We start from the raw sequence: 24393 nt of genomic DNA, 5'->3' as shown, positions 1-24393 counted from the left end.
GCGGGGCAGCAATTGCCAAAGCACCTGTCCCAGCCCGTCCCAGCCCAGTCCCCACGCCTGTTAGAATCTCGGGACTTTATCTCATGATAAAAACACGTTGACATGGATCACATTGAAAAGATAAAAGAGACGGAACAGGTTTAATACCCGCCGAGGAGCGTCTCTCTCCTCGCTCAGACACACGGCGAATGAGGAACGGGGCCGCAGCGCTCGGCTGGGCCGCCAAAGTGCAAGGTAGAAATGCAGCATTTCGAGTGCTGATCACAGTAAAACCAGCGTGTGACAAGGGACACGGGAGTGAGGAGGTGAGTCGGGGTTCAAAAGTGAGCTACAAAAGGCTTTAAAAAGTGAACATGCCCCACAATAAATTAAACACGCTGCCTAGTGCACAGTGGTCTCCCCAGCCCTGCCCAGCCAGCCTCCCCCGCAGGGCTCCCTGGGCTCCCCAGCCCCCCCCCCCCGCAGCGCTCCCTGGTCTCCCCAGCCCCCCTCTGCAGTGCTCCCCAGCTCCCCCCAGCCAGCCTCCCCCGCAGCGCTCCCCAGCCCCCCCCAGCCAGCCTCCCCCGCAGCGCTCCCTGGTCTCCCCAGCCAGCCACTCCCCCGCAGCACTCCCTGGTCTCCCCAGCCAGTCAGCCCCCCCCCCCCCCTGCAGCGCTCCCCAGCCCCCCCCAGCCAGCCTCCCCCGCAGCGCTCCCTGGTCTCCCCAGCCAGCCCCCCCCCTGCAGTGCTGCCTGGTCTCCCCAGCCCCCCTCTGCAGTGCTCCCCAGCTCCCCCCAGCCAGCCAGCCAGCCCCCCCCCCGCAGCACTCCCCAGCCAGCCTCCCCCGCAGCACTCCCTGGTCTCCCCAGCTCCCCCCAGCCAGCCAGCCCCCCCGCCGCAGCGCTCCCCAGCCCCCCCCAGCCAGCCTCCCCCGCAGCGCTCCCTGGTCTCCCCAGCCCCCACAGACAGTCCCCCCCTGCAGCGCTCCCTGGTTTCCCCAGCCAGCTCCCTCCCCCACAGCGCTCCCTGGTTTCCCAGCCAGCCCCCCCCCGCAGCGCTCCCCAGCCAGCCCCCCCTGCAGCGCTCCCTGGTCTCCCCAGCCAGCCCCCGCCCGCAGCACTCCCTGGTCTCCCCAGCCCCCACAGACAGTCCCCCCCGCAGCGCTCCCTGGTTTCCCCAGCCAGCTCCCTCCCCCACAGCACTCCCTGGTCTCCCCCGCCAGCCCCCTCCCACAGCGCTCCCTGGTTTCCCCAGCCAGCCCCCCCCGCAGCGCTGCCTGGTCTCCCCAGCCCCCCCCCTGCAGTGCTCCCCAGCTCCCCCAGCCAGCCCCCCCCCCAGCGCTCCCTGGTTTCCCCAGCCAGCCCCCCCGCAGCGCTCCCTGGTCTCCCCAGCCCCCGCAGCCAGCCCCCCCCCCGCAGTGCTCCAGGGTCTCCCAGCCCCCACCACAGCCGGGGTGCTGTTGCATTGGGGAGCCATTGCTGCTTTGTGATGGGAAACGTTTAAAGCGGCGTTTTACGCATCTCCCCTTTTGGTTCATATTCTGCAGTGACTGCCGGCAAAGGGCTGTTTGGCGTCAGGGAAGCAGGGGGTATGTCAGTGCCCGGCCCCTGCACTGACCGTCCCCCCCGCAGAGGGGGGCCAGCCAGTTTGTTTAGTTGCATAAATTAGAGGCAATGGAGATTCACAGCAGCACACCAAAGTATAAAGTACTTGCATGGTCTAGGTCCCGTGTATCCAGCGCAGGACAACGCGTGAGAACGGGGCGTCCCTGACGGGCAGCACTAGACACTTTTCCGTGACAGCTCCTGTAAATACAGAGACCCTCTGCCACCCGGGGCCTTCCATAAAACCTCCCATTACCAGCCGTGCCTCCTGCTGGCTTCACTGGGACCCGCACAGCTGGGCAGGGAGGACAGGGAGAGGCGGGGAAGGTCGCTGGAGCAGCACAGGTCCTGGCGTGGGCACCGTGAGCCCGGATAAAGGTGCCTGAGACCCAGACAGCTTCTTCCCCTTCCCCTATGGCTCCCAGGCCCAGCCGCAGGGGGTGGGAGCCCTTCGACGGGGAGTTGCCTCCATGGACAGAGCCCTCGGGGCGGCCGGTGGGAGAGGGGCCTGCGCCCGGTGACACGGGATGGTTCCTTCCCAGCTCTGTTACTCACAGGGCCCAAGGCCAGCAGCTCTGCTGGGTACCAAGGAGCTGCGCCAGATCACAGCAGCTGAGTGCCCGGCCGGCCCCGAGCTCCCGGGGAGATGATGTGACTGTCACCCTGTGAGGAAATCCCAGCTGCGGCCTGCATGCACCCAGCGCTCCAGCCCCTGCAGCCACGGGGCGGAGTGCTTGGAGCTGGAACGTGGGTGCAAAGCCCCACCTCCTGGAGGGGGGTCCCCGCCCCACATCCCCTTCCGCAGGGTGGGCAGGGCTTCACGGAGGGGGCTGATGAGCCGCTAACAGGCAGGACACTGCAGACTGGCTGCTAAGGAGCTCAAGGCAGGGATGCTGCTAGGGGCTTAGCTGGGCCCCCGGGTTGGCACAGCCCCGATGTGCATGTGGATCAAAGGCCTGGCTGCCCCGGGAGGAGAGGCAGTGCATCCCGGCAGGGTGGGAGGGGGCCAGGGTCCGAGGGGGCACGGCCCAGGGGTACCAGGGAACACGCTCCCCACTCAGGAGCCCAGAGCTGCAGCCTGAAGGGGACACAGTGCTTAGCTGTGAGCAGCAGGGATGCTCATGGGTCTGCGTGGCCTGTCTGCCCTCCCCGCAGCTCCCAGCCCGTCTGCCCATCCGGGTCCGGGTCGGGCCCTGGCTGGCAGGCGCGGGGACGTAGGGCACAGGGTGAGTCCGAGGATAGTGAGGCAAGACACACACGACAATGCTGCGGCCGCAGCCCTGTCCGAGCCCAGCGGCAGCGCACAGACCCGCCCCGGGCGGCTGGGGACCTGCTCAGGTACAGAGCCATTCCCACGCCGCGTGCCCGGTCATCACTCGAGGGCACACAGCAGCTTGACGATTCCAGTCCGGGCCTGCCTGGCCAGCTGCTGCCTGCTCCCTCCGGAGGGTCCTGATCTCAGTCCCCAGTGGGTGCTACGGGAAGGTGGGGGCCCACAGAGCTCATGTGCTCCATGCCCCAATCTCGCTCTCTTCATTAACGACCCTGCGGTGCCCAGTCTCCAGGTGGCTCCCAGACCCAACCAATGGGCACAGCGGGCCCTGCCCGTTACGTCCCCAGTGGCAGAAACGTGAGGTTCCCCTCTGTGTCCAGGGCCAGCTCCTTGGCCTCCAGGCTCCCCCTGCGGCCCAACTCCAAGGTGCCGCTGTCGGGCTGCGAGAGCGTCCTCTCCAGAGCCCTCCTGTTGTCAAAGTGCAAGGCCTCCTTCTGCTTGACCAGCGTGTTCCTGAGCGGGCCGCTGGGCGTGGGGGGTGGAGAGTCCCGGCCAGCTGAGCCAGGGGACAGGCGCTCGAGCTCTGGCGACGCCGAGTCGTCCGTGGCCAGCATCTTGGAGTCGCTGCCACTGTTGTCCTCCTCCAGCGGGCTCTCGGCCTCCTCTGGCTCAGTGTCCGACTCGCCCTCCTCCTCCAGGGTCAGCTGGAACTGGAACTTCTCCCCCCCACCGCCCTTCTCGGGGTCCTGCTCCTCGGGTGGTGAGGGGCTGTGCGGGATCATGCTCTGGTACCACTCCCGGTTGTCCTCCAGCGTGTCCAGGATCTCCTGGGCGTCGGGGTGCACCAGGTCGGCCCACGTCTCCCACAGCGGGTGAGCGATGTAGTCGATGAAGCCCACCTGTGAGAAAAAGCAGAGCTGGGGGTTACGGGCAGGTCCAGGCACGTCCCCACGGGGGCAGCATCCCTGCCCCCGGGGAGTCCTGCAGTCAGGCCCAGCATCTACATCAGCTTCCCCCATCCAATTCTGATCCCGTGGGGACCTGCCGACTTCCAGAGGCTGCTGACGGGCGGGCCCATGGGCAACTCCAAAGGACCTGGAGTGGTGCCAGCTCCTCCCTGCTATCGCCCCCAGGGGTCACGCCCAGGCTGCCTCTCCCCGCTCGGATCCTTCCACGAGAGCCCGGACGCTGCCTCGGAGCCAACGTGCCGGGTGGACGGGGCCATGGCAGGATCCTGCCCACTGGCGAGTGCAGTGGGGTGGCAGCAGAGGGGTTGGCCCAAGAGCCCCTGCCCTCTTCTCGGTGATGGTTCCCCAGGCTCCGGTGGGCGCAGAGGGCCCCCAGAGAAGCCTCCTCCCAGGGCCACATCCCTCCCTCCCTCCCGCTGTGCTCCATGGCACCTCGCTGGCCCCTGCAACCCGAGCTGCGTCCAGCCCAGCCCTGGCCCCAGCCCCACCTGGGACTTCTCCACGGAGGCGCTGAGCTTGTCGCACATGGGGCTGATCTCCATGCCCTTCTCCCGCTCCCGGTCCCCCTGGTGGAAGAACTCCACCATGATCCGGTCCGTCCACTGGCGGTACAGCTCCAGGGGCTTGGTGGGGTTGCTGAGGTCAGCGCAGTGAACCATGTTCTGCAGGACCTGGGGGGAAGGACAGTCACAGCTTTGCAAAGAGCCCGTCCGCCTCCCCCGATGCCTGGCTGCCCTGGCCAGCCCCACTCCCAGGGCCCGTCCCTCGGGGGCAGCGCTGAGCTGGGACCTGGCAATGTCTGCACGAGATGCCCAAAGTGGAGGGGGCAGGGCCCTGGCTGGGCATTCGTTCAATATCCCCCTGCAAGGACAGCACCAGAGCAGCCCAGCCTGGAGCCAGACCTGGGGCTGGAGCTCTGAGCGCTGTGGTGGGGCCGGAGGAGGGGGGTTGTCATAACTATAAAGGGAAGGGTGACAGCTCTCCTGTGTACAGTGCTGAGATCCCTCCTAGCCAGAGACTCCAAATCCTTTTACCTGTAAAGGGTTAAGAAGCTCGGGTAACCTGGCTAACACCTGACCCCAGGGACCAATAAGGGGACAGGATACTTTCAAATCTTGGGGGGGGGAAAGGCTTTTGTGTGTGTGTCCTTTGTTTAAGGGGTTGTTCGCTCTTGGGACTGAGAGGGACCAGACATCAATCCAGGTTCTCCCCATCTTTCTAAACAAGTCTCTCTTATTTCAAAATTGTAAGTAAAAGCCAGGCAAGGCGTCTTAGATTTACTTTGTTTTCTCAACTTGTAAATGTACCTTTTACCAGAGTGCTTATCTTGTTTTGCTATACTTTGAACCTAAGACAGAGGGGATTCCTCTGAGCTCTTTAAGTTTGATTACCCTGTAAAGTTATTTTCCATACTGATTTTGCAGAGATGATTTTTACCTTTTTCTTTCATTAAAAACCTTCTTTTTAAGAACCTGATTGATTTCTCCTTGTTTTAAGATCCAAAGGGGGTTTGGATCTGTATTCACCAGGAGTTGGTAAAAGGAAGGAGGGGGGAAGGGTCAATTTCTCCTTGTTTAAGATCCAAGAAGTTTGGATCTGCATTCACCAGGGAATTGGTGAAAGGTTTCTCAAGGCTTCCCAGGGAGGGAATCCATCGAGAATGGTGGCAGCGGGACCAGAGCTAAGCTGGTAGATAAGCTTAGCAGTTTTCATGCAGGCCCCTACATTTGTACCCTAAAGTTCAAAGTAGGGATACAGCCTTGACATGGTGGCACAGCGGTGGGATCGTTTTAAACCCAAAAGCCAGTAAGAGATTTTTTTTTCCTTCTAGCTGCTTGGAGAGCAGAGCTGAAGGTAGATGCATATCTTATCTCTCCTTGCCTGAAGGCAGAGGTGTTAAGTTTTTTTTAACAAGGTCCTTTGTTAAGAGAACGGTTCAATCAGTGAGCAAACTTTGATCTGGTAAAGGTAATTTACAATCTGAATTGTGTTTTTTTTTCTTTTTACATCCTCGGGAGTAGCTTGTTAGAAAGTCTCTGTTAACTCAGCAGCACTCAGCAGGAGCCTGAGCTAAATACATCCCAGTTTCAGTCAACTGCAGAGGGTGAGACCCAGCACAAGAAAACCAGGAAAATGACTACCAAAGAAGAAAAAGCTAAAGAGGAGGCCCACAAGAGAGCTATGGAGCTGAAAGAAAAAGAGATAGAGCTGAGAGACAGAGAAGAGAAAGCCAAAGAGGGGGCCCACAAGAGAGAGATGGAGCTGAGAGACAGAGAAGAAAAAGCCAAACAGGAGGCACACAAGAGAGAGATGGAGCTGGAAAAAGCCAAACAGGAGGCCCATGAAAGAGAAGAAAAAGCCAAACAGGAGGCCCATGAAAGAGAGGAGAAAGCCAAAGAGGAGGCCCACAAGAGAGAGATGGAGCTGGAAAAAGCCAAAGAGGAGGCGAGAGAAAAAGAAAGGAAGCATGAACTGGAAGCAGCAAGTGCTAAGCAGGATGCATCAGACCATCCTAACAATTCCTCTCCAAGTACCACTTCCCATCCCAGGAAATTCCCCACCTACAAGGCAGGCGATGATACTGAGGCCTTCTTAGAAAATTTTGAAAGGGCCTGCCTTGGATACGACATCCCTCCAACCCAGTACATGGTAGAGCTGAGGCCGCAGCTCAGTGGACCCTTAGCAGAAGTGGCGGCTGAAATGCCTAAGGAACACATGAACAGTTATGAACTTTTTAAAAACAAGGCCAGACTCAGAATGGGGCTAACACCCGAGCATGCCCGTCGGCGGTTCAGAGCCCTAAGATGGAAACCAGATGTGTCATTTACCCGGCATGCCTACCACATTGACAAAAATTGTGATGCCTGGGTATCAGGAGCAAATGTTAAATCTCTGGAAGATCTGCTTTCCCTAGTAAAAATGGAGCAGTTTTTAGAGGGTGTTCCTGAGGAAATAGAAAGGTACATCCTAGATGGGAAGCCCAAAACTGTAACCGAGGCGGGGGAGATTGGAGCCAAATGGGTGGAGGTGACAGAAAAGAAAAAAGCTAGTAGCAGTTGGAGCGAATATCAGAAGGGGCAAGCCGAAACAAAACCTTATCACCGGGGACAACCCAAGGCCCCACCCACATCCCAAGGGAAACCCCAGACGCCTTCTCACCCCACCACACCAGTCTCCAGCAACCAACATCGCCCCGGTGATACCTTAGCAGGGCGATGTTTTAAATGTAATGAACTGGGGCATATAAAGGCTCACTGCCCCAAGAACCCCAACCGATTACAGTTCATTACACCCCAATCACACCAAAGAACCCCAGACCCAGATGCCTCTCTCATACCCTCGGAGCGAAGGGAAACCTTGAGAGTGGGCGGAAAGAAGGTTATCGCTTGGAGGGACACTGGGGCACAAGTGTCAACTATCCACCAATCCCTAGTGGACCCCAAACTCATCAACCCGGAGGCTACAGTGACAATTCAACCCTTCGTGTCACAGTCTGTAACCTTGCCTACAGCCAAGTTGCATGTCCAGTACAAGGGCTGGTCAGGAATGTGGACTTTTGCAGTCTATGACAATTATCCCATTCCCATGCTACTGGGGGAAGACTTGGCTAACCATGTGAAGCTAGCCAAGAGGGTGGGAATAGTCACCCGCAGCCAGGCTAAGCAAGCTTTCACCCCCATCCCTGTTCCTGAGCCGTCCACCAGGACCCCGTCTATGTTACCGGAGACCCAAACACAGGTGGTGGAACCGGATCCCCTGCCAATGACTGCAACAGCCGTAGTGGATCCAATCCCAGAGACCCAGCCAAAGCCAGTCCCAGAACCGGAACTGGCAACGCAACCAGCACCAGAACCATTGCCAGCACTGAGTCCAGCGCTTGCAACCCCGTCTACAACTCCAATGCCAGAGGACACCAGCGAGCCTAAACTGGCGGAAGCAGCAGATAACCCTACCCAAGAGGCTCAGCCAGAGCCTGAAATACCACATAGTGCACCAGCGGACAGCGGTTCACAGTCAATGGAAAAAGCCCCAGCACCTGCATCGCTTCCAGAGGGACCAAGCCCCAGTCCACAGTCCAAGGAGGAACTGATGTCTCCAGCATCAAGGGAACAGTTCCAGGCCGAGCAGGAAGCAGATGACAGCCTTCAAAAAGCTTGGGCAGCGGCACGGAGCACCCCACCGCCTCTCAGCTCTTCTAACCGATCCCGGTTTGTTGTAGAAAAAGGACTTTTATACAAGGAGACTCTTTCTGGTGGGCACCAGGAAGACTGGCATCCTCAAAGACAGTTGGTAGTTCCCACTAAGTATCAGGTAAAGCTCTTGAGCTTAGCCCATGATCATCCCAGTGGCCATTCTGGGGTGAACAGAACCAAAGACCGGTTGGGGAAGTCCTTCCACTGGGAGGGAATGGGCAAGGACGTTGCTAATTATGTCCGGTCTTGTGAGGTGTGCCAACGAGTGGGAAAGCCCCAAGACCAGGTTAAAGCCCCTCTCCAGCCACTACCCATAATTGAGGTCCCATTTCAGCGAGTAGCTGTGGATATTCTGGGTCCTTTCCCAAAGAAGACACCCAGAGGAAAGCAGTACGTACTGACTTTCATGGATTTTGCTACCCGATGGCCGGAAGCTGTACCCTTAAGCAACACCAAGACTAAAAGTGTGTGCCAGGCATTAGCAGACATTTTTGCCAGGGTAGGGTGGCCCTCCGACATACTTACAGATTCGGGAACTAATTTCCTGGCAGAGAACATGAAAAACCTGTGGAAAGCTCATGGGGTGAATCACTTGGTTGCCACCCCTCATCACCATCAAACCAATGGTCTGGTGGAGAGGTTTAATGGAACTTTGGGGGCCATGATACGTAAATTCGTAAATGAACACTCCAATGATTGGGACCTAGTGTTGCAGCAGTTGCTTTTTGCCTACAGGGCTGTACCACATCCCAGTTTAGGGTTTTCACCATTTGAACTTGTGTATGGCCGCGAGGTTAAGGGGCCATTACAGTTGGTGAAGCAGCAATGGGAGGGGTTTACGCCTTCTCCAGGAACTAACATTCTAGACTTTGTAAGCAACCTACAAAACACCCTCCGACACTCTTTAGCCCTTGCTAAAGAAAACCTAAAGGATGCTCAGGAAGAGCAAAAGGCCTGGTATGATAAACATTCCAGAGAACGGTCCTTCAAAGTAGGAGACCAAGTCATGGTCTTAAAGGCGCTCCAGGCCCATAAAATGGAAGCGTCGTGGGAAGGACCATTCACGGTCCAGGAGCGCCTAGGAGCTGTTAACTATCTCATAGCCTCCCCCACCTCCAACATAAAGCCTAAGGTATACCATGTTAATTCTCTTAAGCCCTTTTATTCTAGAGAATTAAACGTTTGCCAGTTTACAGCCCAGGAAACTAATGACGCGGAGTGGCCTGCAGGTGTCTACTATGAAGGAAAAAGGAATGGTGGCGTGGAAGAGGTGAACCTCTCCACGACCCTGGGACGTCTGCAGCGACAGCAGATAAAGGAGCTGTGCACAAGCTTTGCACCGATTTTCTCAGCCACTCCAGGACGGACCGAACGGGCATACCACTCCATTGACACAGGTAATGCTCACCCAATTAGAACCCCACCCTACCGGGAGTCACCTCATGCCCAAGCGGCTATACAAAGGGAGATCCAGGACATGCTACAGATGGGTATAATCCGCCCCTCTACCAGTGCATGGGCATCTCCAGTGGTTCTAGTTCCCAAACCAGATGGGGAAATACGCTTTTGCGTGGACTACCGTAAGCTAAATGCTGTAACTCGTCCTGACAACTATCCAATGCCACGCACAGATGAGCTATTGGAAAAATTGGGACATGCCCAATTCATCTCTACTTTAGACTTAACCAAGGGGTACTGGCAAGTACCCTTAGATGAACCCGCTAAGGAAAGGTCCGCCTTCGTCACCCAGGCAGGGGTGTATGAATTCAATGTACTCCCTTTCGGGTTGCGAAATGCACCCGCCACCTTCCAAAGACTTGTAGATGGTCTCTTAGCGGGATTGGGAGAATCTGCCGTTGCCTATCTCGATGATGTGGCCATTTTTTCTGATTCATGGACAGAACACCTGGAGCACCTGAAAAAAGTCTTCGAGCGCATCCGGCAGGCAGGACTAACTGTTAAGGCTAAAAAGTGTCAAATAGGCCAAAACAGAGTGACATACCTGGGGCACCAGGTGGGTCAAGGAACTATAAATCCCCTACAGGCCAAAGTGGATGCTATCCAAAAGTGGCCGGTTCCAAAGTCAAAGAAACAGGTCCAATCCTTCTTAGGCTTGGCCGGATATTATAGGCGATTTGTACCACACTACAGCCAAATCGCCGCCCCGCTGACAGACCTAACCAGAAAGAAACAGCCAAATGCAGTTCAGTGGACTGATAAGTGTCAAAAGGCCTTTAACCAGCTTAAGGCAACACTCATGTCTGACCCTGTGCTAAGGGCCCCAGACTTTGACAAACCGTTCCTAGTAACCACAGATGCTTCCGAGCGAGGCGTGGGAGCAGTTTTAATGCAGGAAGGACCAGATCAAGAATTCCATCCTGTCGTGTTTCTCAGCAAGAAACTGGCTGAGAGGGAAAGCCACTGGTCAATCAGCGAAAAGGAATGCTACGCCATTGTGTACGCGCTGGAAAAGCTACGCCCATATGTTTGGGGACGGCGCTTCCAACTACAAACAGACCATGCTGCGCTACAGTGGCTTCATACCGCCAAGGGAAATAACAAAAAACTTCTTCGGTGGAGTTTAGCTCTCCAAGATTTTGATTTTAAAATACAACACATTTCGGGAGCTTCTAACAAAGTGGCTGATGCACTCTCCCGGGAAAGTTTCCCAGAGTTAACTGGTTAACAATTGTTTTTGGAATGAAACATATTGTTAGTTTTTATATAATCAGTAGTATGTCTAAAGGTACATGTGTCTTGTTAACTCTGTTTTCTCCTAGAACTCCAGGAAGAAATCACAGCCAGTGTGGAACCAAACGTCCAACACTATCTGTGATTTGGGGGGCGTGTCATAACTATAAAGGGAAGGGTGACAGCTCTCCTGTGTACAGTGCTGAGATCCCTCCTAGCCAGAGACTCCAAATCCTTTTACCTGTAAAGGGTTAAGAAGCTCGGGTAACCTGGCTAACACCTGACCCCAGGGACCAATAAGGGGACAGGATACTTTCAAATCTTGGGGGGGGGAAAGGCTTTTGTGTGTGTGTCCTTTGTTTAAGGGGTTGTTCGCTCTTGGGACTGAGAGGGACCAGACATCAATCCAGGTTCTCCCCATCTTTCTAAACAAGTCTCTCTTATTTCAAAATTGTAAGTAAAAGCCAGGCAAGGCGTCTTAGATTTACTTTGTTTTCTCAACTTGTAAATGTACCTTTTACCAGAGTGCTTATCTTGTTTTGCTATACTTTGAACCTAAGACAGAGGGGATTCCTCTGAGCTCTTTAAGTTTGATTACCCTGTAAAGTTATTTTCCATACTGATTTTGCAGAGATGATTTTTACCTTTTTCTTTCATTAAAAACCTTCTTTTTAAGAACCTGATTGATTTCTCCTTGTTTTAAGATCCAAAGGGGGTTTGGATCTGTATTCACCAGGAGTTGGTAAAAGGAAGGAGGGGGGAAGGGTCAATTTCTCCTTGTTTAAGATCCAAGAAGTTTGGATCTGCATTCACCAGGGAATTGGTGAAAGGTTTCTCAAGGCTTCCCAGGGAGGGAATCCATCGAGAATGGTGGCAGCGGGACCAGAGCTAAGCTGGTAGATAAGCTTAGCAGTTTTCATGCAGGCCCCTACATTTGTACCCTAAAGTTCAAAGTAGGGATACAGCCTTGACAGGGGTGGTTGGGATCTGTCTCGGGTTCAGAAGGGCAGAGGGGGCAGCAGCGAGGAATGTCTCCGCCAAGGAGTGTCACTGTCTCATCACAGGCCGGAGACCCACCTACATGAGCCTTTCCGGCCGATGGGTGAAGCAATAAGGAGGAAGGGCTGGGGCCTGCAGTGCTGAGCTGCCCCATTGCATGGGGTCGGGATCCCAGAGCCCCTCGCTCTCACCTGGATTCGGTCCGAGTAGTTATCCAGCAGCAGGACTCCCAGACTGGTCACCTTCTTGGTCTCCACCATTGTCTTCAGATCTGCCAGCAGGTTCATGTGTTTGGACATGTCCGTTGCCAGCACCTGCATGGAGGAGAGGGCACCCATTAGCCTGTGTCCAGCCGAGCAGCCCAGCCCCACGCTCAGCAAACCAGGCAGCCTGTCCCTCCACTCCCCAAGCACCCAGGCTCCTGCAGCCACCTCCGTGGAACCGAGTGCAGGTCTCTTGTGCCTCCTGGGCCAGTCCGATCACTGGTGCCCGGGGTGGGGAACAATCCCAGGCTGGCTGGCGCGGGGGCAGCTAGAGGGGACCTCTGTGATGAAGTGGGACTGTTCTTAATGTTTCCTGTGAATACTGTGTGGGTGCCTCAGTTTCCCCTATGCATTTCTTAAGTCTCCAGTGTGCATAAATGGCTGACAATCTGGCTCCTAGCAACAAATGGCCAGGGCCCTTCCCCCTTGCAAGGGAATAGCTAAAGGTGAACAAAGAGATCAGGTGACCTCCTGGCCCAGGAAAGAAACAAAGGCCAGAAAGGAGGGGCTGGAGGGGGTTTCAGTTTGGAGCTGGCTGGGGACGGGAAGTGAGGGCAGACGGGGTTGTCTGGCTCGCTGGGCCCCAGAACAGACCCGGCTGAGGGGTCCTGTTCTCTGTACCTACAAGCTCTGTTTTAGACTGTGTTCCTGTCATCTAATAAACCTCTGTTTTACTGGCTGGCTGAGAGTCACGTCTGACTGCGAAGTGAGGGTGCAGGGCCCTCTGGCTGCCCCAGGACCCCGCCTGGGTGGACTCGCTGTGGGAAGCGCACGGAGGGGCATATGCTGAATGCTCCAAGGAGAGACCCAGGAGGTGAAGCCGTGTGAGCTTCTTGCCCTGAAGACAGTCTGCTCTGAGGGAGAGGAGGCTCCCCAAAGTCCTGCCTGGCTTTGTGGGGAGCAGTTCCAGAGCATCGCCCGGGGACTCCATGACAACCTCGCAGGCTGTGACTCTCCCACTCCAGGGATGTCACAGCACAGGAAGGAGACCAAGATCAGCCATGCCAAGAGCAGCCAGGTCCTGTTCGGAGTGAAGGGAACAGCGTGTCCAGCTCCCTCCGGGCCACCAGAGTCCGTGAATCATTGACCCTGACTCTGCCAAGCCCTGCTGGGAGCGGGGGGTGCATGTGCGTGAGAGACCCCAGAGCCAGCTGCATCGGGGCCCTTGCTCTGCAATAGCAACGCACCAAGGGCACGAGGGCAGACAGGCGTCAGATCAGTCAAAGGGGGCCCGTTACTGTCAGGCCGTCACTCCATGCAGGCGTTGGGGGCTGACCTTGGGGAGTACCTAGGCCTGACCCCCATGGAGTCGGGGTCAATCCTGCGTCTCATGAGCACCGAGCAGGCCCTGGCCCCCTCACCATGTCGATGGCCATCTTGCGGAGCGACTGCCGCTGCTTCTTGCTGAGGTGCTGGAAGATGTCGCAGTTTTCCTCCTGGAGGAGCTTGAAGCCTACGGCCAAGTGGTGATTCTCCAGGACAGAGACGTCGTTGTACATCAGAGCCAGCTCCGAGTCTGCAGAGACAGGCGGGGTTAGCGCGAGAGGCCGATGCAGGCTCCCGGCTGCCAGCCTGTCCATGCAGCTGCCAGCGGCTCCCGGTGGGACCCCTGCTGCAAAGGGGCCTGCACTGGGAAATGATTGGCCCCAGCCATGTCCAGGGCACCTCATGTGATACCCGGGGCCACGTCGATACCAAGTGCAGAAGCCGTCCGGGGGGCACGGCCCGCCCTTGAATGAGCGTGTCTGCACCGCGACTGTTTGCAGAACCACACGTAGGCTCCCAATACCCATGGCTACACCGGGGTTCAGACCCACCGCGCCCAGCACAGGGACCTCACGGAGCTGGGCCACGTGGCGCAGGGCCCCCGTACCGCGGCTGGAGCCCTGGGTTTGGTCAGAGGAGGCTGGCAGTGGCATTAACCCTGGGAGTGCCAGGCCTTTGCAAGGGCTCCTCCACCTGGCCAGTGTCTCATCACAGTGGCCTGGGGCAGCCAGCCCTATGACACACGCATCTCCCAGGACCAGCCTGGGACTGGCGGGTTCCTGGGGGAGCTGAACTCACTGGTGTTGATCAGGAACTGGTTTGACACGCCTGGGTGGTCAACGTCATGGATGGCGCTGGCGAAGATGGCAGCCATGACCTCCAGGTCCGTGAACACAGCCTGGAACCGAGGGACAGGGAGTCAGAACGGAAAGAAAGCCGCTCTGCAGGACGACGGATACACCGAACACGTGGGTTTGCACGCTGGGCGAGCCAGAGGTGTACATCACCGCAGCCCACTGGGAGCAAGCCCCTTAGCTCTGGTTAACTGCGGCTGGAGGCGCCCGCGTACCGGGCTGCCTGCATGTCTCGGGCAGCGAGCTGGTGCGAGGGACAGTCGGGGTATTCCCCACACGCTCCAGGCGGGAGGCATCCCCCAGCTGGGACCCTGGTGCAAACAGGTCCAGGATGGGACTGTGGGGAGACCCGGCATCTGCTGGACAACGTCGGGGAGGAGGCAGTGTAACTCCTACCCCTGCCCCTACGTCCCTCCTTCCCTGCGGCCATCTGTCCCAGCCAGACAGTGCGACCTGCCTTCAGGGACCACCCAAAACTCCAGGAAACTGGGCTGCACAAGGGGACTGAGAGGGGACATGAGAACAGTTTTCAAGTATGTCAAAGGTTGTGACAAGAAGGAGGGAGGTAAATTGTTCTCGATAATCTCTGAGGACAGGACAAGAAGCAATGGGCTTAAATTGCAGCAAGGGTGGTTTAGGTTGGACATTAGGAAAAACTTCCTAACTGTCAGGGTGGTTAAGCACTGGAATAAATGGCCTAGGGAGGTTGTGGAATCTCCATCCTTGGGGATTTTTAAGAGCAGGTTGGACAAACACCTGTCAGGGACGGTCTAGATAATACTTCGTCCTGCTTTGACTGCAGGGGACTGGACTAGACGACCTCTCGAGGTCCCTTCCAGTTCTTTGATTCTACGATTCCTATGCAAAGATGGCTCTTTAATTGAAGGATGGACACACCTCCCTGGGGATGGGTGGCTTGTGACATGGTGCAGACCTAGCCCAGGCTGCAGGGAGACGTGCTCTGGGGGGCACTGAGCTCTGGAGCCCGGGGCAGACCCGATGTGCCGCCCCACTGGCCGCCCAGTCTGGAGCCTGGGTGGGGGAGTGACTCCGAGAGCTGTCCCCACCCCTTCACCTCCAGAGCCGGCGTGGACAGCAGCACGTGCGTGGACTGGACCACGTCTGCGGCGTGGATGTTGTTGTGATAGGCCACGTCGGCGTGGTAATGGTCCTCCAGGGTCATCAGGTAGGTGATGAAGGTGTCGGCTGGGATGCGGAAGGTCTTCATCAGGTCCCGCTCCTGCCGGGCAGCAGAGAGGGCAGGACGGGCTCAGCGCAGGGCACTGACCTTCCCGCTACCCCAGTGCAGCTTCAGGATGAGCCAGGGTCAGTCCCCAGCTCACGGGAGAGAGAGCCCCAGTACCCCAGGGCCAACGCGCTGCGGCAGCCATGCCCAGCCCCTGCCCGCCCAGGAAGGGGTGGGGTGGGAATGGTGGGAGCAGCACTGTGCCCGCTGCCCGGCTGCTTCTGGAAATCCTCCCCATCCCCTCCCCTAGCCAGGGGCTTCCACCCACGCCTCCCCCCTGCACTGCCGCAGCCAGTGCCTGGCTGAGCTCAGGGGTGGGACCTGCGGGGAGGAGCGGGAGTTAGCGGGATCAGGGCGGGGGGACAGCTCCATCTGCGGCAGGGACACCCCACCCCCCACCCGCTGGCTGGACAAAGCGTTTTTAATTCAGAACTCCACGGAGTTTCTCCGACTTGTGGCTGTCCTGGCACCTCACCAGACACAGCTGCCCTGGAGGGTCGTGCGGACAAGGACGAGCTCGGGAGAGGCAAGGCCAGTGACTGTGCGGGGAGGTCAGGTTAGAGCGCGAGGCATCGTGCTGTCCCCCCCTGCCCCCGCCCTGCCCCCTGCCCCTGCCCCCTGCTGCCCCCCACCCCCTGCTCCACGCTGCCCATGCCCTGCCCCCACTTGGAGCCCCCCTGGGGCTCACTCACCTGGAAGATGCTGTACATGACGACCGTAAGCGGGCGGTTGCCAGAATACTCGGTGATTTTAAACATGTCAAGACCCCATTTGTTTGTATCTTCGAGTTCCTGGGAGAGACACACGGCAGTGAGTCAGCAGGGGGCGCGGGCGGCACAGGCCTGGCGGCGGGGCGGGGGGGGGGGGCGCGGGCGGCACAGGCCTGGCGGTGGGACGGGGCGGGGGGGTCGCGGGCGGCACAGGCCTGGCGGTGGGACGGGGGGAGGAGGCGCGGGCGGCACAGGTCTGGCAGTGGGACGGGGGTGTGTGTGTGGCCGGCACAGGCCTGGCGGTGGGATGGGGCGGGGGGGTGCGCTGGCGGCACAGGCCTGGCGGTGGGACAGGGGGGGGGGGCGCGGGCGGCACAGGTCTGGCAGTGGGACGGGGGTGGGGGGTGTGTGGCCGGCACAGGCCTGGCGGTGGGATGGGGCGGGGGGGGAGGCGCAGGCGGCACAGGCCTGGCGGCGGGACGGGGGGGCAGCCAGGGGGACACGGGGCTGAGGGGCGAAGCATTCCTCCCCCTCCCTCAGCGTGTGGGCTCAGGGCCCTGCTCACCTTGGCCAGGAGCCCTTCCTGGTCCGTCTTGACCCCGAAGCGAGGGATGCTGGAGCTGATGAAGCTGGAGCTGTGCGTCAGTTTCTTCAGGCCGCTGATCTGGGCCATGGGGCGCGTCGTCTTCTCCGCCTCCTTCTCCTTGGGCGTGGGGGAGGAAATTTCCACCTCATGCTGCTTGTCTGGGGGAGAGAATATGCAGAGACCGGTCGGAGCGTCGGGCACAGCCCCCCCGCCAAGCCATCGCCCTCTGGGAGTTGGGGACGCTGCCCGGGTCCGGACATTGTGACCGTTCCGGCACCTGCCTCTGTCCTTCCTTGAGCAGCTGGTGAGCCAAGAGGCTGCTCTGGGAGCCAGCAGGCACCAGGCTGGTCAGAGCCCACTGAACGCCCCCCACCTCAGAGCCCCTTGGCGCGCGGCTGGGTGAGGTCCATGAGCAGCATGAAAGTGGCAGATTTCCAGCGGGGGCGCACAGGACAGGACACCACTGCCGAGCTGGGGGAAAGCCCCTGACCCCGTGCCCCAGGCAGCTGGTGACGGCCAGCAGGGAGCTCCCCCTTCCCCTGCAGAACACTGCGTTACCCTTGCCAAGCCCCGCACCGCAGCCCAGCGCCCGCACTCAGTGCCTGAGAGCAGCCGGCTCGGTGCCCTGGCCTGCGCCCGCACGTACTGCTGTCAGTTTCCTGGAGAGGTAAAATGCTGGAACAACCCGTGTGTGTTTTCCGCCCGAGCCCCACGGCTTCACGTCGCTCAGGCCTGACCCGCCCGCCCAAACGACTTAGACCCAGAATTGACGTAAGTTGAGTCTAATAATATTATCGCTGCCATGGCAACGGGAGACAATGTGTTGAGGAATGTTGGTGCTTCCCAGCTAAACTGATATTTCAAAGACCAATTCCTCCCCTCTCCCCCGGTGCACAGGCACAGGCACAGATCACCTGTGTAGACCCCCCGCCCAGCACTGGGAACCGTGGCAAGCCGGGGTTCTTAGCAACACGTTTCGTTTCCAGACAACTCTGCCCCATCGCCGTTCAGAGCTCTGCCAGAGGCTCCCAGGAGAGCCCCCGACCTGCTCTGTGCCTCAGTTTCCCCATCTGTAAAATGGAGCTGCTGAGGCAGGGCTGGGAAGCTGCATTCATTCTGACTGGTGCCCTGGGGGCGGGGGTGGTGCAGATTTTATCCGTGGAGGCCTCTCCTGTTCCCGCAGCCAGGTAGGTATCCAAACGAATGCTCCCTTTGTTAAAGCCCCACTATCTCAGCAAAGGGCCTGAGACTTGCAGGGCGTTTGCATTCCTCAAAGAGGCAGAGGGGCGGGGGGGGGGGGCGCGTGGAAAATGAAAGCAAAGCCAAGTCCGTGTGTGGGACAGGGCTGATCCCGAGGGACGAGCGCTGGCTCACCGGGCTGCTCTGAGCCCTCAGCCCCAGGAATGCAGGGTCTGTGCACGGCCCCGTGCAGAGCTGGGCTGTGCAAGAGAAGCCCAAAGGAATCGGCCGTCAGCTGCACCCAGCGCACGCTGCCCAGCTCTGCCTGGACACAGCGCTGCAGTTCAAGCGCCAGGTGCCCGGAGACGAGCCCGCTGCCCTCCCACTGCCAGCGGACTCCAGCTGGCCTCCTGCCAGAGTGAGGACCCAGCTCCCGCTCCACCCTCCGCTCTGCTGGGAAAGGAAGAGACGCAGAGAAAGCATCTCGCCTCCAGGTCTGGATTGCAGTTACAAAGGGACACGGACAGAGCCCTGCGCTGGGTGTGGCTGGAGACGCATGGTCAGAGCCCAGCGGCCTCGGGCTGGCACTGGGCAGCGCTCACCCCACCTGGCAGGCCAGTCACTATTTCCCATGTGATTTCATTCGCCTGGGCAGCAATCGGGTCTCTGGGAAGGGCAGGGTCGCTAATAGCCTCACGTCTGCACAGCGCCGGGAACGTACAAGGGCTACAGGAGATCTCGGGGGCCCTGGCAGCCTCTGCTGCTCTGTGCAGAGATCAGCTGGGACGGAGCAGGGAGCGGGCGATTTGACCTGGGAATGTTGCAGGGGAGTTACACTGGGGATGGCGACTTCCCTTGAAGGAAGATCCCTGAGCTGTAACCTGAGCCAGGAGGGGGTGGGAGAAGTGACACCTTCTGGCCGGAGACTGGACAAAGGAGGGGGGGAGGGGGGAGAGAGCTGCTGGAGGAGTTTTTAGTTTCAGTTTTGTGCTGGGTGGTGGAACGCAGGGAACCCCAAGGCTGGGGTCTAAGCTCCCTGAACCCCCCAGAAGGACTTGACTGAGGGGTCCTGGCTGTACCTACAAGCCCTGTTTTAGACTGTGTTCCTACTGCCCAATAAACCTTTCATTTTACTGGCTGGCTGAGAGTCACGGTGAATCGCAGGAAGAGGGGTGCAGGGCCCTGACGTCCCCCCACTCCGTGACACCAGCAGGACCCCGATTTCCATCTGGGTGCTGGGCTTTCCCCAAGCTCCATGCCAACAGCGAGTGCCAGGCATCGCAGCCCTGTCCCGTCCCGGGGGGCTGCGACACCTAAGCAAATGCTGGGAGTCAGCCGATTCTTCTCGCTGAGCATTGACGAACTGCTCCATTTCCTGGGGACGGGATGGTGCTGCTCTGGCACCCAGCCCCTGCCTGCCTGTCGCCCCAAAGCACACGGGATTCCTGCCCCCTCCGACTCCAGAACAGGGAAACGCTCAGCTGCTTTATTCACCGTCACTCAGCCAAAGGCCCTAGGCTGGCAGCAGCCTGGGCAGGTCGGTCGCCCCGTGTACAAGCCCAGCTTGTGTGAGCTCCAGCGTGACCAACAGACTGTCTGACGCTGGAGATTAACCACCGCTGTGTGGTGACCCTAACGCAGCCGCCACTCTGGTTTATTGGGACAGACCCAGTTTCTCCGATGAGGGCCTGGTGCCCCGGGCCCTTCTTTCCGGTCACCCGAAAAGTCCTGTGTTTTTTTCTGCCTGTCGACACAGTTGGATTTTTGTAAGCACCGGCGTTGGCATGTGGCGTGCAGCTGCTCCAAGCAGCGTTTGCTGCCTGCTCACCGGGGCCCGGCGAAGGAGTGAGCGGCAGGATGAGTGGCCGTGTCAGGAGCATGCAGCTAACGAGCACAGGCCCTGCGTTAAGGTCACTTGTTTGGTGGTTCACACGCTCCGCCTCCGTCTGCACTTGGGGCTGGAGGAGCCTCCCTCGCACTAGTGCTGATTGCGGCCGCGCGGCCAGCGGGACGGGGTATGTACTCGGCCCAGCGAGCCTGCGCCGCCCCGGCTACACTCTCTTCACGCACTAGCTTGAGCAGAGCGAGCACTAGCACGTCTCCTTGAGCTGGGTCCCTCCCCCAGCTCGGAGTGTAGTCCAGCGGTTCCCAAACTTCATTGCTCCGCGACCCCTTCTGACAACAAAAATCACTACACGACCAAAGTCTGAACCTGCCCAAGCCCCACTGCCCTGGGTGGGGAGGCCAAAGTTGAAGCCCAAGGGCTTCAGCCCCAGGTCCCAGCAAGTCTAATGCCAGCCCTGGCGACCCCATTAGAACAGAGCCCCGCCCCACAGTTTGAGAACTGCTGGTGTAGCCATATCTCAATGGTCTGTCCGCCCTGCTCTCCGATCTGCAGCACGTGAGCATACCAAGCTCGCTGTGATCTGGCTAACTCCAGTAACAGCAGCAGTGAAGATGGAGCAGCACAGGTGGCAGGCCCCCAGGATGCTGGGTACATCCTCAGGGCGATAGCACCCCCCAGCTACCACGGCTCTGGTGCTCTTGGGCATGCCGACGCGTGCTGCAGTCCCACGCCCGAGTGCTCTGCAGACAGACCCTCCGTTACCGGGCAAACCCCCCTCTTGGAAGCGGGGGGCTGGCAGCAGCGACATCAGCGCATGCTGAGGAATGTATCTTCTGGCCTCTGTATCACTATTTTGTGGCACTAGAAACGTGGCCGACTCCTTATCTCCACCTGGAGAGCCCGGCAGAGTGGCTCTAGCCGTGGGGCGACAGGCTGGACTGCAGTTAACCAAGCCCTTCCTAAACGCTGGCCACACCTTGGCCACTGCAAGGCTTCTGGACACCACCCCGACCATACTGACATGCAGAGAGTACAAGCAAGCCCCGGGGCGCAGGGAAATCCCTCCTGCCTGCCCCTCAATCCTGAACAGGGCTGGAGGGGGCCCAGGAGTGGGCTTTTGCCACTTTAATCAGCCCCGTCACATACAGCAGAGACCACGTTCCCCCAGTCACCCGGCAAGACGTCACGAGGGCAGATAAGGGCACTTCGCCTGTCTCTGCGGGGTAACAAGGAGAGAAAGGGGAGGCCTCGTGGGCAGCCGTTCCCACGGCCCCGTCATTGGGAAGAAGTGGCTGACGTACTTAGCCAGGGCATGATGCAGGACCCAGAAGGAGACTGGCATGCCCTGTTTTTTTAGTGATGTGTCACACGACTTCCCTAGCTGGCTGACACGGCATTGCTGGGTGCAGCATCTTCCCCTAGCTACCCCCACAACAATCATTATCCATGGGATTACGGCCACACCCGGCTCGCCCCAGCCCCTTTGTGCCTGGTGCTTTGCAAACACACCCTGCCCCAAAGAGATTACACAGAATCCACTCAGAAACAAAATGCAACAGGCAGGGCTCTTCCACCGCATGCACCATCAATACCCCTCCATGTTTTCTGCCTGGGTTTTGCTCAGTCTAGGAAAGCCTTAGAGACAGTCGGGCTTCCGCACGTGGCTGGGGCTAGTCTCTTTGCTTAGCACACGATGGGGCGCTGCTGAGACACTGCCTGAGGACAGTGCAGCACAGGAGAAAATCTCTGGTCCAGCCGCCCCCCCGGCTTCTCACTGGTCCTTCAACTCCAGACATCACATTCTCTAAAGGAAAGTGCCACTGTGTATGGACGGGGCAGCGCGGCATCCCCCAGCCCTGCTACTCACCCAGGAAGGTGCTGGAGATGTATTCAGACACCTGGTTGCCAGAGCGGCTGGTTTCGGATAGGTGCGTCAGTTCCCTATTCAGCATCCTTTTAAACTGCAAAGACAAGCAATGGTGCCCATTAGCAACCCGGCCAGGAGACCCGAGCAGGAGTCACCACCCCAGCCTCCATGGCCCTGCCCAGCGGGATGGGGACGGGGTGGAGTGGAAGCACCAAGCAGGCTCTGGGGATGGTGACAGGAATTCATTTCCCGGGGGGTTGCAGCACTCTGCCTTGGGAGGCTCTCACGGGGTTTATAATAACGTGCTCGTAATGACCTGGGCCTTCCAGCGCGCACTACACCAGACCGTGCACCGCAGCACGGCACCAGCATGTAAACGCAGAGACGCAGCCCACAGAGGTGCGAGCTGCATGGACGTGACCATGGGCAGTTACATGAACTTGCTGCATCTGGATTTTGCCCCTTTCCATGCTCATTCTTGGGGAATATCCCAGCAGGTGCAACTGAAGCAAATTGCTCTGATCACAGGCTGCTTTCAAACCAATTTCCTTCCCCGTGAGTGGGCTGGACCCTGCGTTCACACCATCATGTCTGACACACATTGCACGTGGCACACTCACAACACGCTGGATCAGTCCCACTGCGCAGCACCATGTGCGTGTGAAAGGAGCAGGGCGTGCAGGAGCCACTGCCACGGGCACAGGCTCAATGCCACCCTGGAGAGGGTGCCCGGCAGGGACCCTGCGAAGGCCACTGGCTGAACTCACCGGGGGAATTTCCAGGGGGTGACGTTGGTTCTGGGGCAAGAGACAAAACACGACTGGGGCAGCTAAAGCCATCAGCAAGGGCCAGGGCTGGAGGCGATCGCTCGGAGCAGAACAGGGCTCCGCACAGGACACCGAATGGGAAATACAGCCGGCCCTGCATTCCCAGGTGGGTGCCTGCGCCTCAGTGCATAGCCAGGGGCACCAGGGCTGCAGTTCGGGAACCTTCGGCTGGAAACACCTGCCTCCCTCCCCGCTGCAGGGGAGCTGGCGCTGTAAGGACTGGGCTGCAGGAGGGCTCCGACGCCCCATCCCCGAACCGCTGCCATGGGGGATACGCTAGACACGGACTCTCCGGCACAAGGGTGCCCGGGGATGCAGCCTGGACCCAGCAAGAGCAGGCTGCACCCTGCTTGGGGTATGAGAGCCAGAGGGTGGGCCCGGGCCAGGCTGCCGCGCGGAGGGAACTCAGGGGAGCTTGCTGGGGTGACAAGCCCCTGGGCCTGGGGCCAGCTCGCCCACTTACCTTGATAAAGCCCCAGGATGCGGGGGACCAAGGGCTGGCGTCAGGCATCTCAGCTTCCCCCCAGCAAGGCTGGCACCGTGCGGCTGGGAGCCTGGGGCTGAGCCAGGGATGCCCTTTGGGAACCGGGGGGCCGGGGGTGGTGAGGGGGGATTAGCCGAACCCCTGATGCCCTACGAATCGGAGCGGGATGCTGACGCGCCGGATGCAGCGCTGCAGGCTGTGGGGGTTCGGGCTCCTTGCTCATGTCCCGGGCACCCCAGGGCTGCTCCCGCAGTGGCAGGTAGCCCCGCCCCAGCGTGCTGCCGCCCAATGAGCGGGCTCCGCGGCAGGGGCAGGACCCAGCCCTGCACTCCCATTGGCTGCCTGAGCCCCAGCCGATGGAGCCCCACTTTAACCCTTCCTGTGCTGCAAGGCAGCCCCCGTCTCAGAGCCGGGCCAGGGGATGGAGCGTGGCTCGGCACAGCAGCCAGGACAGGTGGGGAGAGGGCTGGGGGGGGGGGGGAAGTGGTGTCCCGGGCTGTCACGGTGGCAGCTCTCGCCTCTGTCCCTGTGTGCAGGAAATGGGGCCCAGTCCTCGAGGTGGGGGCAGCTCAGGACGGCAAGGTGGGACCAGGGGCATAGGGGGGCTGGGGGTGCACCCCGGCTTGAAATGGTTTCTGTTATATGCAGGGTTTACAGTTGGGGCAATGGTGACAGGTTTCAGAGGGGCAGCCGTGTTAGTCTGTATCAGCAAAAACAACGAGGAGTCTTGTGGCACCTTGGAGACTAACACATTTATTTGGGCTGATGAAGTGGGTTTGAGCCCACGAAAGCTTATGCCCAAATAAATGTGTTAGTCTCTAAGGTGCCACAAGGACTCCTCGTTTTTAGTTGGGTCAATGGCTCTCAGCACCCCCCAATGTACAATGGGCAGAGAGCTGCCGGACTGCGGGTACTGGAGCGACACGCTGGGCGAAGGAATTCCTTTTACCAGGCCCTCGGCTCTTGGCAAGAGAGACAACGTGTGTGTATAACGCAGCCTGGGGTACCGTCTGTTCCCGGTTACAGCCTGGCACCCACGGTGCATGTGTGTATCGGGGCTCTCTCCCCCCGCAGATCAGAACGATTCTAAGGCAGGCCCAGCCCGCAGTCCTGAGCCACTTGGCAAGTCAAGCTCCTGAAAAGCGAAATGAGCCGGAGAAGAAGCCAAGGCGCGGATCGAGCTGTGCAGCACGTGCTGCCGCAGCAACATCTGCACAACAACAGGAAGGAAGGAGCGGGTGACGTAAGCCGAGAACTTGGCGCCGAGCACACACGAGCGTCTCCGCTGCCTTCTATCGCACTCCGAACATTCGTCAGAGCGGAAGGACCAGGAACCAAATCGCTCGTGGGCTTGGCTTCTGCAAGCGCAGTTGGCCAGGCAGGTCCCTCCGGGGGAGAGCAGGATTTTCCGCCTCACATTTCATCAGCACTCACAAGTTCCAGGACGATAGTGGAGACAACATCCAACCCTCTCCGGGCAGGACTAGGCATCTGTCAGAGCACCCGAGCCTGGATACACACGTCAGAAGAATCTGAGCACCTCCGAAGTGTCTATGGG

General features: G+C 59.1%; 1 protein-coding gene across 2 annotated transcripts in view; it reads right to left on the bottom strand.

The window, feature by feature from the left end:
* Nucleotides 1-3191: 3191 nt before the first annotated feature.
* Nucleotides 3192-24393, bottom strand: part of PDE4C (phosphodiesterase 4C) — a 101063-nt gene continuing 79861 nt past the window's right edge. For both annotated transcript variants that reach the window (XM_065422382.1, XM_065422381.1), the window contains exons 9-17: nt 21525-21618; nt 16612-16790; nt 16029-16127; nt 15166-15330; nt 14035-14134; nt 13332-13486; nt 11899-12021; nt 4313-4495; nt 3192-3755 (exon numbers count right to left, since the gene is read on the bottom strand). In XM_065422382.1, the coding sequence (XP_065278454.1) occupies nt 3192-3755; nt 4313-4495; nt 11899-12021; nt 13332-13486; nt 14035-14134; nt 15166-15330; nt 16029-16127; nt 16612-16790; nt 21525-21618 (1662 nt within the window). The remainder of the gene's footprint in view (nt 3756-4312; nt 4496-11898; nt 12022-13331; nt 13487-14034; nt 14135-15165; nt 15331-16028; nt 16128-16611; nt 16791-21524; nt 21619-24393) is intronic.

Source organism: Emys orbicularis, chromosome 24 (assembly GCF_028017835.1).
Source record: "Emys orbicularis isolate rEmyOrb1 chromosome 24, rEmyOrb1.hap1, whole genome shotgun sequence".
Lineage (NCBI taxonomy): Eukaryota > Metazoa > Chordata > Testudines > Emydidae > Emys > Emys orbicularis.
This window is presented reverse-complemented; position numbering and strand designations above follow the sequence as displayed.